The sequence below is a fragment of the Lentinus tigrinus genome (genome assembly GCF_003813185.1).
Source record: "Lentinus tigrinus ALCF2SS1-7 unplaced genomic scaffold L226scaffold_9, whole genome shotgun sequence".
Lineage (NCBI taxonomy): Eukaryota > Fungi > Basidiomycota > Agaricomycetes > Polyporales > Polyporaceae > Lentinus > Lentinus tigrinus.
Window position 1 is genome coordinate 677,746 of NW_027137918.1, and position 15,159 is coordinate 692,904.

A 15,159-nucleotide genomic window follows, 5' to 3' on the forward strand; every position below is an offset into this window, starting at 1 on the left:
TACACTTACACCGTGTCTGAGGGTCAGGTTCGACCTCGGAAGATATCTTGAACTTGAAGTAAGTCACTCTGCATCCCGCGAACTCATCTCCTGTGATCTTGCTCGCGCACACTCCACGAAAATGAGCCTCATATACTCTTGACTCTAGCATATACAACAGTCGAACAACTGATCGAGCTCACTACCACCCTCAGCCGCATGCCGATACGTCGGCACCTCTTCCTCATCCGACAAAAGCATCCTCCAGTTCTTGATGGGCACTGGAAGAGTAGCTGTACAAGCCGTCCTCAGCAACCGCGTACCGACAATATGCAACGGGGACCGAAACTCACCTTGGGCCCCACTGTCATTTCGATACGCAACCATGCTCCACCCCTTCCTGCGCATCCTCTCGACGCGCTTCCTGCTCAGGCGGAACCGCACACACGACTGGTACTGGACGTATTCCTGCGCCGTCAGTATGAAGAACGTCCCTGGCGCGGGACTGGGGTCCCCCTCGAAGATGTCCCGCATGTTGTCGATCACGTCCTCGGGGTCCATCTTGCCCGGGCGGTAGAAGATAAGGTGCGTGACGGGTTCGAATGGCGAGCAGTACATGAATGGAGTCGGCATGAAGCGCGTCGCTGGCCGGACTTCTGCTTGCCATGTCGCGATGTCGTCAGCATCGCGGGAGAAGTCCTTGGGTAGCGCAGCGGTGATAGGAAAAGGGACTGCGTAGTACGCGGTTGCAATGATCGTCTCGAGCTCGACGAGCCACGGATCTGTGCGCACAGAGCGCGATGGCACACGCTCGGCGATGTGGCTGACGGGGATGGGGTACTCATCGTTGAATGGGACGATGTCTGATGTCATGCGTCCGCTGAGGACACGGCCAAGGAAGTCGGAGAGCCAGTGTCCCGGGTAGCCGATGCGGTGGAGGTGCATGAGAAGACCGAAGAACGCGACGAGGTTGTGAGGGAGACGGACGTTGCACGGAGGCGGCTTCGTCCGCCCTGAGAAGAATGTGTTGAACAGAACGCGTGTGAGCCAAGTAGTGAGCTCGTCACGCGTGGCTAGCTCTGAGAGCGGTCGTGGGAGCGAACTCGATCCAAATACCAGCCGGGAGGATATATTGCTGGAGTCGACAATCTTGCAGCCTAGGTATCTTGGAAGCTCTTTCATACGAAGCAAGGTATAGCTGCGAAGACGCGTTAGCACTTCAGCGGCGCTGCAAGACTGGGCGACATACGTGTGTATGAACTCTTGGTCATCCTTCCAGACAGGCGTGTTGAGGAGAGAATTGGCCGCCGCGGCTGCTTGATCATCGTCTTGCAGGTTTGGCACGATGTGAAGTATGGTGCCCAACGGACCGTGGGTGTAATCCCTATAATCCATGCATCACTCATTCGCTTCGCAAGCGGAGGAAAACCGAAAAGAGCTCACGGAACGTTGCTCAGCCACATCCTAAGATACTTCCTAGGGAACTGCGGCGGACGGGCGTCATCGCCCTGGCACCTCATCTTCGCCAGCTCTTCGAACAGACCTCCGCAGACGAACTCAAGAGTGACGTGCGTGCCGAGCGTATCCAAGGCCCCCGCGACCTCCTCGAAGAATGTGTTGCAAACGTCCCACACGATCATATCCAACGCCATCTGGGTACGAGGTCGGTCACGGACGTTCCATCGGTGGAGCTGGTCCACGACGTCGTATATATTGATCATCATGTCGGGGTAGCCATCTCCTCCCGCAAAGTACTCGGGGTCTTCGTAGCTGCGATCCTGCGCATAGATACCAGTTTGCTGAGTGCCGGAGCCAGTAAGTTCAGATAGCACGAACTCACGAAGATGGTGATGTTAGGCTTCCAGTCGTTCTCGACGTGAGCGAATGCCTGGCGACCAGAACGTCAGAACACGAGTTTTCCCGTCACGAAACCTCCGTCTCGACTCACCTTGCGCCTTGCGGACGGGTGAATCTGGCCGGTTTCCTCAGTCTGCGTCCATGCGGCGCTGAATCCGGGGTGCCTCCGACGCAGCTCCCTCGGGGGCAAGTAGACTTTCATGCTGTCGTACCAATCCAGCTCGTGGGTGCTCGTCGTTCTTCCCCACCTCAAGTTCCTGTGGGATTCGAGCATCTTGCGGGTGGACTTGGATGACGTCATCCAGAGGTCGAGCACGTCCAGAATTGCAGGGATTGTGTCGGAGACGACATGCAAGTACGGAGGGAGTGTCGGGGTGGGAGACGTGAGTTGTTCCTTCAAGTCCTTGAACAGCGTCTGTAGCCTGCAAGGGGTATCCAAGATAAGTGCACGTCAACACCATACAAGCCGGAGGACAAGACCTGCGGTAGCAGTACGACGGCATGGCGACGCCGCAGAAGATATACATGAGTGTCGCCTTGATCTCCAACCTGGCTGTCGCGTTCTTCGTGTGGTTGAGCTGGTCCAGGAGGAGGAACATGGTGAGATCGCGAGCAATGGTAGCCGCATGGATGTCTAGCAGCGTCAAGTGTGTATGGAATACTGCGCGTCTTGCTTCGGGAAACTTTTCAAATACCGAGGCGAGACCACACAAGGTGGACATAACGTGACGGGCTACAAAGAGGTATCAGTCTAATGTAGGGAATTGTCGTATGCGTGAACATTCACCGTCGCCGACGCCGCCGAAGAGGAACGCAACCTGCCCGAGCTGCTCAGATGACAGCTTCTCGAACTTCACGGGATAGGACTTCTCGGAGCCCCAACCCTCAGTCAGATCTATGAGGTCGTCGGTACCGATCTTTCCAACTAACTATCAGGTGGAAGACGTGGGAGATCGGCTCGACGCGACTCACGGGGAAGAACTCCTTGGAGTGATCCCTGGAAGTTGTCTCGTCAATGCCAAGTCACTCGACAATAGACAGCATAGCGAACGCACATTGGCTTGCAGAACAAGGGAAGACGCGACAGCGCACCGAGGGACTTCTCTCTATGCTCTGCGAGGAGGGAGATTTCTGACTTCACTGCCGCCCACTCGCCCCAGGCGCTGTTCAACGTCCTCTTTGTTCTGCTATCCGCAACTTCGTATGTCATCTTCCGAAAGTCGTCAATCTCGCGCTTGCGCATATCGTATTCAGTGACTGTGACGCTTCCGCAACGAACGCCATGACATAGAGCCTTCGTGACTCGGACAAAGAGTCGCACTATAAGGTCGACCTTGGGCTCCGGGTCTTCTTTGAGGAGTCGTGAGGCGCGGAGCACTGCATCGATGCAGGTCAAGTAGTCTCCGATCTCAAACAGAGCTGCGCTGAGGTTGGAGGGGTAGACAGGGTCACTGCAGTCCGCTTGCTCTGCCTACAGTGAGGTTGGAAGGGTGAGCCACCCGACAATGCGGGAATAGAAAACGCGTCAACGATCTGCAGAAAGTCTGGGTTGCGTACAGGAGTAGTCAACAAACCTGAGCATAGAGCTTAGAAGCCCTGTATCGGCATTGGTATCAATGCACCGACCCGAGATGAGGTAGGAGATGACCGTACGTACTCTTCAAGAGCGCCTGCTTTGAATAGCTGGTTGCCCTTCTGTTTCAGTACAGCAGCATTTGTCGACATCGCGGCCCCCATGATCCAAGATAATCGTTGAATTAATGAGGAAGTATCTCGCACAAGGGAAGATAGGTGGTGAACGTCGGGGGTGTCCTTTGTTCTTTGTCCTTGCCTCGACGCGTCCCGTGAGGCGCCGGTCTTACGTACCGGACGACCGAATGGATTCCTACCCATCCGGGCAGTCTGAGTCTAGGTGTCTGTCCAGCAACATTGATCAAGGCAAACCCGTGTGAAACATCTTCACCCTTGGTCGAGTGCTCATTCACACGGATCAGAATGTGCTGTAGAAGGTTCCAATACCGTCGTCTTGGACATTCATGTCCCCGCTGGACCAGACACGCATGTCTGGCTGAGAAGGTGTCCGTTCCAGATAAGATAGGTTCAGTAACGTATCTGCACAACGAAAGTAACGCGTCGTCAGAGCGAGATGGCACACACGGCGGAAAGGACTTACATTCTACCGGAACCTCAGCTGCCCTACGCGGTGTCGGGGACCTGTCGTACAGAACCATACCGGGCGGAGAGCATGCGAAACCATGAGATGCACGAGGGCGGGGCCTGCGGCTTACATTAATTACTTCCTCACTGAATTGAGGAATACGCGACTCACAGTCTGCGGCGGAAGCTGCGCTCCAATTCCATGACCTTGTGGGATGCCATTTAGGAGCACTACCGTCTCTCGCGAGGATATTCAGGTCAACCGCTGTGTGGTGTTATGCGAGCTCGTGCACGATAAATCCTAGTCAACGTCGCCTGGCCAACTCCCACTAAAGTTGCTCTCAGGTCCTTCTGCACCTCACCGTACAGAATACGTTGGCGAATGTTGCTCAGAAAGCACGTACATTCGCTGAGAGTAAGATTTTTAAGGCGATATTCTCGGACCAGGCGTATGGAGTAGATTGAAGGTGGCGGTCGACAGCCAACCTAGCCGCGGGGTCCGCCAACATAGCGCACGGACGCGTGTCACGTGCAGGATGAGACGCGTCTCGTCGGCGTCGCTGTCAGCGTATCGACGCTGCTGCCTTCAACAGTGACTACGCGTCCCTCTCATTCAACTCTTTCTTCTTGACTTTGCAACCATGTCGACACGGTCAGGGCGGCTCAGGACTTCTACGCGTGACGGGAAGTCAACGCCCAACTCGTACTTCAACGGGAAAGCTAAGAAGATAGCGGACGACGACGACGAGCTCACTACACCCGAGGAGGATGAAGACTACGAAGAGGCATCAGACAAAGATGCGACAGACGATGAGTCGCTACACAGCGACGCGTTGGACGACGAGGACGAGTTCGAGACAAGCAAGGCAAGCAAGAAGCGGAAACGTGCGTCCGCGTCACCAAAGAAGGCACCTTCCAAAGGCACACCCAAGGCACAGAAGCAAACAAAGAAGAAACGTTCTGCATCCGGATCGGCCAGGAAGAAGCGCAAGACGAAGGGGAGCGAGGATGAGGACGAGTCGAGCGAGTTGGAGCTGGAAGATGGGCAGGAGGTGGTGGGCAAGGTTGTTCAGGCTCCGAAGACTGGACGAGGTGAGTAATGTAAAGGCACTTCCACTGAGGCAGACATGCTGAAAGGCCGATAATAGTGCCAGCTGGACAGATATCCAAGAACACCCTCGACTTCTTGTCGGAACTGAGGAAGCCAGAGTGTAACGACAGAGAATGGTACGTCTTACTCTCCCCCTAACACGACTCCTATTTACCATGACTGTCATGTAGGTTCAAGCTACATGGTTTGTTGCCTGCCCTCTTATTTGGGTACACGACTAAATGATCCCGGTTATCGTTCGCGCAGAGCCCGTATATCGCCTCGCAGAAAGCGAATGGAAGGCCTTCGTCGAGCATTTCACAGACCTCCTGGTGGACGCCGACGTGCAAATACCCCACCTTCCTCCCAAGGATGTCGTCTACAGGATATACCGCGATGTGAGTACTCCATGCCCTTGTTTGTTCTGTCGCCTTAACGAACCGTCTTTCCAGGTCCGCTTCAGCAACGACAAGACTCCATACAAGACTGGCTTCTCTGCGAGTTTCTCGCGCAGTGGGCGTAAGGGCATCTTTGCTAAATGTGAGTGAACCGATAGCTCCTTGCTGCACTCTCAGACGTATTGACATCGCATGCTATAGACCATATGTACGTGAACTGCCTTGTGCCGTAATCTATCGTGATCGTGCTGACTCGTATCGACGTGCTCGTAGTGCAGGTAGTCCAGTATACTCTACGACTTTCATCTAATACTGACTAAGGCTTGTACTATATAGTCAAGCCAGGCGATCAAAGCCTGATCGCCGCAGGGTCCTGGTGTCCGGGAAAGAACGAGCTCGCAACCATCCGGTACGTCCGTCACCCTACGTGTGACTGTCCACTGACTTCGTCCGCCAGGAGTAACATCAAACGTTCCTCCCGTCGGCTGCGCCAGGTCATCTCGGCCCCTGACTTCGAGGCGCTCTTCGGGCCCGCACAACCACACCCTAAGGGCGAGCGGCAGAATATCTTCGGGATGGAGGACGAGCTCAAGGTCGCCCCCAAGGGCGTCGATAAGACGCACAAGTACGCCTATTTGTGATCCTGGCCTTCGAGTCTCCTATGCTGACGTAGTTGCAGGGACATCGACTTGTTGAAGTGTCGCTCGTTCGCCGTGATCTACAGGTGGGTGCACGATGGGCGGATGACACACCGCATTTCCAGGGGAGGATGCTGACGGAAGCGGTGTGATGCTGCAGATTCACGGACAAGCAGGTCCTGCAGCCGGAGTTCAAAGAGGAGCTCGCGAACGTCGCGAAGGTGATGCGACCGTTCGTGCATTGGTACGTCCTTAGTTGCAATTTTCGTGTCGCGCGGCCCTAAAGCAACAGTGTGCAGCTTGAACGACTTAATGACTATCCCGAATGCAGGAGACAGCAGCAGTTCCGAAGACGAAGATGGGGGCGAGCAAGACGAGGATGAGGGAGAGGAGTAATCTTGCCGACTATGTATCGGTGCGTTCTATCTAGTATTTTGTTTGTGCTTTCTTGAATCTGGAATGTTTGATGGTGTTGCGGATCCTATACGTGTACTCGGGCAGATGCAGAGACCTTGAGCCGCGCCCTGAGACAGGCAACCAGGACGTCATGGGAGACATTCGCAATCCACCGGCAGTGCTCGAAACAAGCTACAGAAGGCGCGACTGTCCAAGGCGAAAATGCTTTAGTCGGGGATGCGCTTGAGAATCTCCTCCTGAAAGCGCGCGAACGCTCTACGGCCCTCCCTGTAGAGGGTCGGCATGTTGATGTCGAAGATGCCCAAGAGCGAGTACGCTTCGTCGTCCACTCTGGCAGTCTCCCGCTTGGCAGCCCATGACATCCGTCTTGCAACGCTGATCTGGTCAAGGGCCTGGCGATGTGCGAGATGGCCTGATCGACCCCGGTGATCTGTTCGACGACTTCTGATGAGTTCCTACGTTTCCCGATCACAGTCCAATCCTGGGACAAGAACACCAGAGCGCGGGGAGCGATGAGCTCCCGGAGGGTCCATTCGCGCGTGAACCATTTGCTCCGGGCTGAACACTTGTTCGTTCATGTATAGCATTCCTTGTATTCCAGAATATGGCGCGCCCAGGCGCCTCACTCAAGTCAGAGATCAAAACTTATGTCTATTGGCAGAGAACATCATCAGCACATGAATGACCCCGTTACAACGTCAGAATACCAGCAGCGACCATGGGCCGCAAGTCCACGTCCGGGAAGTAGCCACGAAGGAAGCTCGCAACTCGGGTACTTTCCTGCATGGAGAAGCGGACTCCGACCATCCACAAGCTGCGCAATCGGGTGGGTGAGGACCACCGTGGATGCATGTCTACGGCGGTGCATGCAGGGATTCCTTTGAGTTCCGAAGGATGAATATCCTGCATGAGCGGTAAGTGCAACGATTGAAGTTCCGGACAGAACTTGGCGAAGACGGAGAGGGAGGAGATTGACGGCAGCGTGACGGCAGGCGCTCCGCCGCGAAGTCTGACCTCCAGGGTCCTCAGATACGGCCAGGAAGTCGCCATATCCTCCAAGTCCGCGTCCGTCATCGTGACCCCGGCCGGGTCTTCGACCGAAATCGAACAGTCCGCGATGTGGCGGAGTGTCAAGAGCGGTCCCACGTACTCCTCGAAGGACCGGGCGTGGGGTGGGATGAGAGCCGCAGATCGCTTGCACTGAGCGCGCACTGTCCGGAGCGACCGCGCAAACCGCGCGCTGAGGATAGACGAGCAGCGTGTCCATCCGTCTGCGTCGTATTCCGGCAAGGTCACGGACATGGTGATCGAGTGGAACGACGGCGAGTCGACGGCGTTCAGGATGTCTTCGATGTCGCATGGGGCGCCTGCTACGCGGAGGACTTCTAGTGATGATAGGCAGGCGATCTCCGAGTGAGACCCGTCCGAATCATGGGACCTATGCAGTGGGAGTGGGCCGTTCCGATACGAGCTGCGCAGGACGAGAGACAAGGAAGCGAGTCGTGGTATCTTGGAGCAGAGTGATAGAATGACAGAAGTAGGGGTCGAGACTGACCCAAGGTGCAACGTGCGGAGGTGGCTGAACACGACGGATGGCGCCAGGGAGTCCGGAAGCTCGATGCCCTCGAGCGACAACTCCTCTAAGCATGGGGAGAGTACGCTCAACGTGTGCAACAGCTCTCCGTAGCCTCCAGGAACGACATGCCTTGAAGTCAAGGCAGCTTCCATATCATGTCGGGCGGGGTATTCCGCTTGAACGTAAACTGTGATGCGCCGAAGAGGGGGAGAGAAGAAGGGGAGGCACTGCGCAACGTGCGAGAACTGCAACCACGAAAGCTCTTCAAGTCGAGGAAAGAGGGTTGTACTGTGTAGCGTGGCAAGATCCAGGAGAGCGGTGAAGGTTTGCTTGCCAAGCCGATCCTCAGGTCCTTCAGCGTAGCAGTGGACGAACTTCCTGACGCGCCGAGCGTAAACCAAGAGTCGCGACCATTCACTCCCGTCGATAGCGTCACGAAGCATCTGTCAATGTAGCGATCATGACAAACTGGCACGTTTGATGAGTGATGAGATGTCGACATACAAAAGTGGCCTCATTGCCGTTGTCGTTCCTCAGTTCCGCGAATGTACGAGGGAGGAGTCTGATGAGCGGCATGAGACCGGACATCTTATACCATAGAGCGTCAAGGGCGGGATCGCTCAATGAACGCGATACTCTAGCGCAGCGCGCCAGCGTTGGTCGACATCCATTCGTCGGGAGATGCGCCAAAATGCTCCGGATGATCTCATCTATGAACCAGACCTGGCTTACAGCCATATCAGACATCGGTCTTTGAGCAACTTGGGAAACAAACCAAAGCACGTCAGCTTCACCGAGGCCGAGGCTGATATCAATAAGATGACCACTCACCGAGCGATGATCGTAAGCGAGGTTCTTTTCAGGAAGGGGGCCTGTATAGAGGGGTCTGAACCGAGGGGTGTTCATCTGGAGAGCGGCATTGCACGACCTGGTTATAACTCTTCGCGTCTTCCCAAATTAACGTTTCATGAATCCCTGCGCCCCATCGCCTCGGGGCCTTTGACGCTCCTCTGGAGGCTTACCCCTTGGAAGGCTGTCAGCCGGGACAGGGTGCATTGCGCGGAGAGGAGCCAGCGGGCGAAGTACCGCAGCGGTAGCGAGCGACGGCGATTGGACGTTGTATCGGCCCTTCGTGACGTAACACTAATGCACGCTGATCGAGGCGACATGCGTACTTGACTTGTGCCTCATGTAACTGCAGCGAAGTGGGCATTGAGGGGATAGCTCGTTGCGATCAGTCAGACCAGCCAGGAAACGTCGACGTCCTGTGGAGCGTTTGTGTCAGAACTATTCAACATTTCGTCGCTTTACTACATCCTGATATATGAACTACAGCGAGGTCTTTCTCTCGGTCACGGACCTGAGCGAGAGTGCGAAGGACATCAAGGAAACGTACCAGCGACCTCATGCCGAGCATCTCTGGCATCGCAGAAAGCTGCTCCAACAAAGGTTCGCGTTTCAGCCGTGACAGTGCGATCGCAGCGTGGGAGACGCGAAGATCAACGTTAAGGATAAGGTCGAGCTTCTCCCTTTCCATCGGCGCAGAAGACGACATCCATGCATCGGCTCACCTGGGACACGTATGAAACATTAGCTTGCGGCCTCTCTATTCGCGTTTGTCGACATCGCTCAGAAGCTTCCTCTTCAGCGCATGAAGTAGAGCAACCACGTGGGGTAGAGCAGCAACATGACGTAGTATTCACAAAGTCAAGCCAAATTGCCTTGTTGGTAGTAACTGTCCTGATGGCAGGAGGCCAGAGTTGGTGGTGGTAGTCGCGAAAATGCTATCGGGCCCTTCAAGCGCCCATTTCTCGCCGTCGACCACTCGGACACCTCAGACTTAGAGTTGAGCTTGACCGGCGACCTCTGGATGTCCAGAAATCATCTTGGTATTGTTGAAATATACACAGAATTTGGTTTGAAACAACGACAGGACTCGACAGTGGTCACCCCGCCGCTGAATACCGGTGAAAGTACACTGGTTGAAGGCCGAGACCGTACTTTCGGACGCATTGACAAGTTACGATCGCACTCGGTGCATCGTCTCTCCTGGAGCAGCTCAAAGTCGCGTGTAACTTACCTATTAGTGGCACAACGAGCTCCGACTCGGAGCGCTTGGAACCGCAGAAGAGCTCCAGAACGCGGCGCCGACCGTGATGTACAAACGGCTCAACTGCGCGTGACGGAGCATTCGTAAATAATCCCGGTACTGAAGCATGGAGCCAAGACATAAGGGAGCTTCGTATGAGCATGCTGTGATTGTAGGACCGAGATGCGGAGCGTATGTTGGTTGGTCATCGTGTCTGTTCAGCGTGAGGTCCGAGCCAACTGGTATGTCCTCGAGCGAGGTAGGACCATGAAACGTAACAGAGATACGCAATCGGCTCCTTGATCAAGTTCTCGATGATGAACATTTTCCTCCTCAGGCGGGGAGGCAGACTCGGATCTGATTCGGACCCGTAGCTCCTGAGCTGCGATCTCAGAAGCCAGTAGTACCTGCATGTGGGTTTTCCAACCGCGCTTCCGCGCAATGCGCCAGGTAAAACCTGGCCCACGCCGAGATAGGTATCCCATTCCAACTTTCTCTTTGAAGATCGACACGTTCTCCCGCGGGCCCCCCAAACTCGTCCATCAGCCGTTTGTACCACCACGGAGGACGAAACGCAATGCTCACCCCTGTAACAGGGCGAAAACGCTCGTAGCAGGTCAGTCCGAGTCGAAGGTAACTTTTCGCTGGTCTTTTACCTCCTTTGGGCTCAGTTTGCCGTGAAGCGTTTTGTAGTACAAGCCAGGTGTCCGAGCACGGACCATAGTAGTCTTCGCGGAAGTCAAATTTCAGGCGGACAACGCGCAACTTGGAATGCGCGGATATTCCGAATCACGATATGTACCTGTCGTTTGCACTGTGAGCAAGTACGGCATGAGAGCAGGATATGGATCTAGCATCGGCCCTTTGCGATTACCCTATTTCTATCATGGCGAGATTGCCATTAATGGCTCAAACCTGCTGAGTCATCAGGGCGCTTCCCATGATCTTCTTCCCGAGTCACGGTATCTGCGTGCAAAGTTAACCTCTCCCCTTGCTGAAATCAGTCTTAGTCTTTGGGCCCCATGTCTTGTCAGGAATCAAAAAGACATCCGATGAATTGCTCAGCAGCTGGCACCGCGTGCGCTCCCCCCCAGCCTTGTCGTCCACCCGCCTCATAAGTACGTCGGTGCCCGCTAAAGCCCGTTTTGCAGTATAGCATCTCGCATGGTGGAACCACGTAAATATATGCTAATTCCTAAAGACAGAGATATTCACACTGATAAAATAGTACATCTGTCCAGCTGCGGTCACTGGTGTGTATTTCCGCGAGACCACACATCACTGATCTCAATTCGTGAAACAAGACATGCGGGTTCTCTGTCTCGCCTGTCGATATTGACTGCTCACGCCTCGTGGATGGATATAGACTCCAAAGATACGGTCTCGCACGGTGCAACCGTCCGAAGCCTCGCCGTAAGGCATTGGGTGAGACGCGTTTCTCCCTTTCCCCGTGACCCGATATACGACCTCTACTCTTTTCAGTACGTCGTAGATACGATTGACCCTCATCTCCTTGTGTGCTCACAGGATGAATAGGGACTTTAGCTTCAAGATTTACCGGTGGTATGAGCAACTTCGCTCGACGTATGTCAGGCTCTGTCTCTTCAATGCCCTGGTTGCTCGAAGGAAGACCTTCGGACGGATCTCGCTGAGAATAAATCGCGAGGATGGATGCAATGAACGTAACCCAAGGGTAAGGTTGTCGCCAAGGACCTTCGCAATAGGTTTGAGATGCCACTGGCGGCCAATGTGCCACCACCCTAGGCCGCGTATGCTCCCTCGCTGCTAAACGCCATACATGCATTTATACCCTCTTACCTATGTGCGCTCTTCATCGCTCTTCATCCCTATTCATTGCTCAGATCCATGCCCCTCCATCCCACCATGGCCGACACCCTTCCATTGCAGGGTGAAGTCAACCCACGGCTCCCCACCGAAGTCTGCGAGAATGTTATTGAAGCTTCGTACGACCGATGTTACCACCTCATTCAGAGCTCTCTGGCGACACTCTCAAGCTGCTCCCTGGTTTGCCGCGCATGGCGTCCGCGCGGCCAGAGCCTTCTCTTCGAATATGTGCTCCTTCGAGACAAGGACGCGCTCTATCGCTACGCGGAGCTCGTTAACTCATCCCCCAAAGTCGGGGCATATATGCGTACGCTCTCCTTTCGAGGATACCTCCACGTTCCGTACAGCCCTGCTGTATTGTTTCCCACAGTCCTCCGAGGGAAGCTTCCCAACCTCTCGGAAGTATACTTCAATGAGTTCTCTGCTGACGCGAAGGCAGCGAAACAACTACCCGAGGGCAAGAAAGAGCTGCCGTCACTGCCTATCCACCCATACTTTCCTTCTCTCCTGGCTTGCATCTCGCATATCCGCATACTCCACCTCTCTAACGTCAGGTTTTCCTCGTTCGGCGACGTCGCGCGGATCCTCGACAAACTCTCCAATATTCAAGAACTGCATTGCGAAGGGTTATCGTGGGCTGTCCTCGGCCAGGAACCGCAATGCATGGTGAAGCGCGACTTGTACGACTCTCGAACCACATTCCTCCCAAGGCTGGAATTTTTAATGGTAAGCTCTTCACTTATACTTCTCGTCGGCTTCTGTTGACAATCCAGAAGTGCCTCGATATGGATGAGCAGGGCGGGCAGAGGTTGCTATCTACGGTGGGCGCGTCTCTGAGGAAGTTGTGGATCAAGTTCCCCAATGATCCCCCTTCTCGACCAGTCGATCATCCTGGTGAGCTATCCTCTATCTTTACACGAAGCATGCACGTCTTATTTTGCGCTCCCTTGAATAGTGGTCGAGCAGGAAGACCCATTAGTACCGGCTATCCATCTGGAATGCTTGCCTCACTTGGATCGTCTCTATTTCTGGCTCGCACCATTTCCACAGCCGCAAGACCTCACCCTCAATTCTCTCCGGGATACTCTCGCTTCATGGTTGCCCTTGGTTCCCACGGGAGGTCGTCGCGGCGACGTATCCTCAACAGAGCGATACCTGTACCTTGGACCTTGGTATAGACAGCTCTTCAAACGGGACGAATACCTTGAGCTTCTTCGTGCCATCGGCCGGGTCGTGGAAGTAGCGCTATGCAGGCCCTCCGACGACCTCCACGCCGGGGGATCCCAGACTACTCAGAACACGGACAACGGCGCTGAAACGGACCCCTGCAGAATAACAGTCGTTGTACACGCCCTCGCGGACCGGCTCGAGTGGGCGGAATGGTGGAGGGCCGGCATCGCAGAATGTCTCCCAACATTTACGAAGTGGAACCGGCTGACCGTACTACCTGTTCATGCACGTAAGTGAACTTATTCACATGACTGTCACTTTCAAGTTCTTCTCGAGGGACGGGGTTGGATTGAGCCATTTGAGCTTCAACATATAATTCACGCTGAACCGCAAACCCTGCTAGATAATCCAACCGATGCATGGATAGACTACGAGCAGCTCGCGCCGGTGCAGGATTTACTCAAGTTGGACTCGGCGGATGTCCTCGCCGTAGCTGGTCCTTCCATCTCAGAGGACATTACCAAAGATACAAGGCAGTCAACATATGCGCCGCTCGGGGAGGATGATGGGAGTACAACTCGGTACAGCCTTCTTCGAGTCGCCCCCTTCAACCCGCACATACCGGATTTTGACGGCGTCCAGTGAAGGTGCGTCTCCTTCTCAAGCTGTCACTTGGAAGCCTCTTTCCCCCACCTCGTACTCAACATTTCTCATCAGTCCCTTTCTCGTACCAATTCTCGTCCCGACTCGTATCCGTTTCGTCCAACCATCACTGGTTCCTTCTTATGTCGTCGTAGCACTATGATACCTTGAACGGTGCCCTACTGAGGATCGTTAAAGACAAGTGAGTACGTCCTGTCCGACTCAGCGCGCTGTCGGGCCTTGAATCATGATCGTTCTACCAGATGACTGCAGTATTATCGGCTCTTCCCCGCCATCCTTGCTCATGCCTATCAGCCTACCAACCGAAGATTCAGACACAGGTCCATTTTTTTCCTCCCGCCTACCTGTCTACCACTCAGTATGATGGCTGGTTCCCGTAGACGTACTCAAGCTCCCGAATGATGAGCTACGCTACCATCCCGTTCGTACGGTCATAAAATAGTTCACGGACCAGCCGAATCCATCACGCGCCCGCAACTTCATGACATGACGAGACTACGGTACTACTCCTGTTCGTCCGCCTAGCCTCCTAGCAGCAAAGGAATCTGATCACTTGCAGTTGTTGACCACTCCGTTACCCGCGAGCACAGCGTTGACAAGCTGAGTGTTTGCCTGCGCAAGCAGGGCCGATGCGGTAGGGTCCGTCCTGTAGGCAAGTGTCATGAGCCATCTTATCTTTTGCGCGGAGTGTTGTAGCCCACTCACGAGTTGAGATCGGAAAGAGCGGTCAAGACCATAGTGAGGTTGCCTCCGACCTGGTCGCGCAGACTGGGATCGGCGTTGTCTCCGTTGATGAGGGCGAGGAGGATCTGCTTGATCGCGCCTCCTGCACCGGTGGCGCCGGACTGCATTGCTTGAATGTCCGCATCTGTGGAGCTGTTCCTAGAAATATCCAGCCTTGGTTAGCTTGATGCTCCGACTTCTCTGCAAGCCGAGCGGACACATACGCAGCGACAAGACCGGTGGCGTTTCCCAACGAGGAGACGGTCGCCCCGAGCTGGGCGACGTGGAAGACAATCTCGCCGCGGTCGATGTTGCATTCGAGGTTGCCAAGCTGGCGACGAGTGGGAGCTGTCCGAGAAGTGGTGGTTCAGGCGCAGTGTGTTCAGCAATCGCAAGAAGGACTCACCAGCGTGCGTGAACATGAGTGCCGTGAGGGCGAACAGACCAGCCGTCGGGTAGATGCGCACCATATCTGATGGTTAAAGAAGAGAGGTAGAATGAAGGTTAAGAGAAGAGCAAACGACTCCTGGTCGTAGAAGCTGAACGAAGAAGCGAAG

The 15,159-nt window shown here is 54.8% G+C and overlaps 6 protein-coding genes across 6 annotated transcripts; 2 read left to right on the forward strand and 4 right to left on the reverse strand.

The window, feature by feature from the left end:
• Nucleotides 1–103: 103 nt before the first annotated feature.
• Nucleotides 104–3,630, reverse strand: L226DRAFT_506692 (uncharacterized protein). Its single transcript, XM_067678090.1, has 12 exons — nucleotides 3,494–3,630; nucleotides 3,411–3,432; nucleotides 2,892–3,307; nucleotides 2,809–2,833; nucleotides 2,624–2,753; nucleotides 2,317–2,569; nucleotides 1,928–2,258; nucleotides 1,820–1,867; nucleotides 1,423–1,757; nucleotides 1,229–1,363; nucleotides 333–1,177; nucleotides 104–272 (listed from the first exon to the last, which is right to left on the reverse strand). The coding sequence occupies exons 1-12, from the start codon at nucleotides 3,571–3,573 to the stop codon at nucleotides 145–147; spliced, it is 2,748 nt and encodes a 915-aa protein (XP_067536541.1). The 5' UTR covers nucleotides 3,574–3,630; the 3' UTR covers nucleotides 104–144.
• A 950-nt stretch (nucleotides 3,631–4,580) lies between these two features.
• Nucleotides 4,581–6,663, forward strand: L226DRAFT_485028 (uncharacterized protein). Its single transcript, XM_067677085.1, has 10 exons — nucleotides 4,581–5,085; nucleotides 5,142–5,220; nucleotides 5,275–5,288; nucleotides 5,351–5,481; nucleotides 5,536–5,623; nucleotides 5,818–5,890; nucleotides 5,939–6,106; nucleotides 6,161–6,205; nucleotides 6,280–6,363; nucleotides 6,419–6,663. The coding sequence occupies exons 1-10, from the start codon at nucleotides 4,635–4,637 to the stop codon at nucleotides 6,513–6,515; spliced, it is 1,230 nt and encodes a 409-aa protein (XP_067536542.1). The 5' UTR covers nucleotides 4,581–4,634; the 3' UTR covers nucleotides 6,516–6,663.
• Nucleotides 6,664–6,745: 82 nt separating this feature from the next.
• L226DRAFT_604824 (uncharacterized protein) lies at nucleotides 6,746–7,107 on the reverse strand (the record flags this gene model as incomplete). The annotated part of the gene is made up of 1 exon (XM_067685706.1): nucleotides 6,746–7,107. A coding segment is annotated over one exon (362 nt), but the record flags the coding sequence as incomplete, so codon positions are not given.
• Nucleotides 7,063–9,038, reverse strand: L226DRAFT_393668 (uncharacterized protein). Its single transcript, XM_067674509.1, has 3 exons — nucleotides 8,944–9,038; nucleotides 8,617–8,873; nucleotides 7,063–8,555 (listed from the first exon to the last, which is right to left on the reverse strand). The coding sequence occupies exons 2-3, from the start codon at nucleotides 8,857–8,859 to the stop codon at nucleotides 7,227–7,229; spliced, it is 1,572 nt and encodes a 523-aa protein (XP_067536544.1). The 5' UTR covers nucleotides 8,860–8,873; nucleotides 8,944–9,038; the 3' UTR covers nucleotides 7,063–7,226.
• A 3,047-nt stretch (nucleotides 9,039–12,085) lies between these two features.
• L226DRAFT_612233 (uncharacterized protein) lies at nucleotides 12,086–13,948 on the forward strand (the record flags this gene model as incomplete). Its single annotated transcript, XM_067686367.1, has 5 exons — nucleotides 12,086–12,772; nucleotides 12,820–12,940; nucleotides 13,002–13,505; nucleotides 13,620–13,863; nucleotides 13,934–13,948. 4 exons carry the CDS (start codon nucleotides 12,086–12,088, stop codon nucleotides 13,859–13,861), a joined length of 1,554 nt encoding a protein of 517 aa, XP_067536545.1. The 3' UTR covers nucleotides 13,862–13,863; nucleotides 13,934–13,948.
• Nucleotides 13,949–14,245: 297 nt separating this feature from the next.
• L226DRAFT_506697 (uncharacterized protein) lies at nucleotides 14,246–15,151 on the reverse strand. Its single transcript, XM_067678091.1, has 4 exons — nucleotides 15,009–15,151; nucleotides 14,827–14,950; nucleotides 14,585–14,761; nucleotides 14,246–14,525 (listed from the first exon to the last, which is right to left on the reverse strand). The coding sequence occupies exons 1-4, from the start codon at nucleotides 15,070–15,072 to the stop codon at nucleotides 14,429–14,431; spliced, it is 462 nt and encodes a 153-aa protein (XP_067536546.1). The 5' UTR covers nucleotides 15,073–15,151; the 3' UTR covers nucleotides 14,246–14,428.
• Between the last annotated feature and the right edge of the window lie 8 nt (nucleotides 15,152–15,159).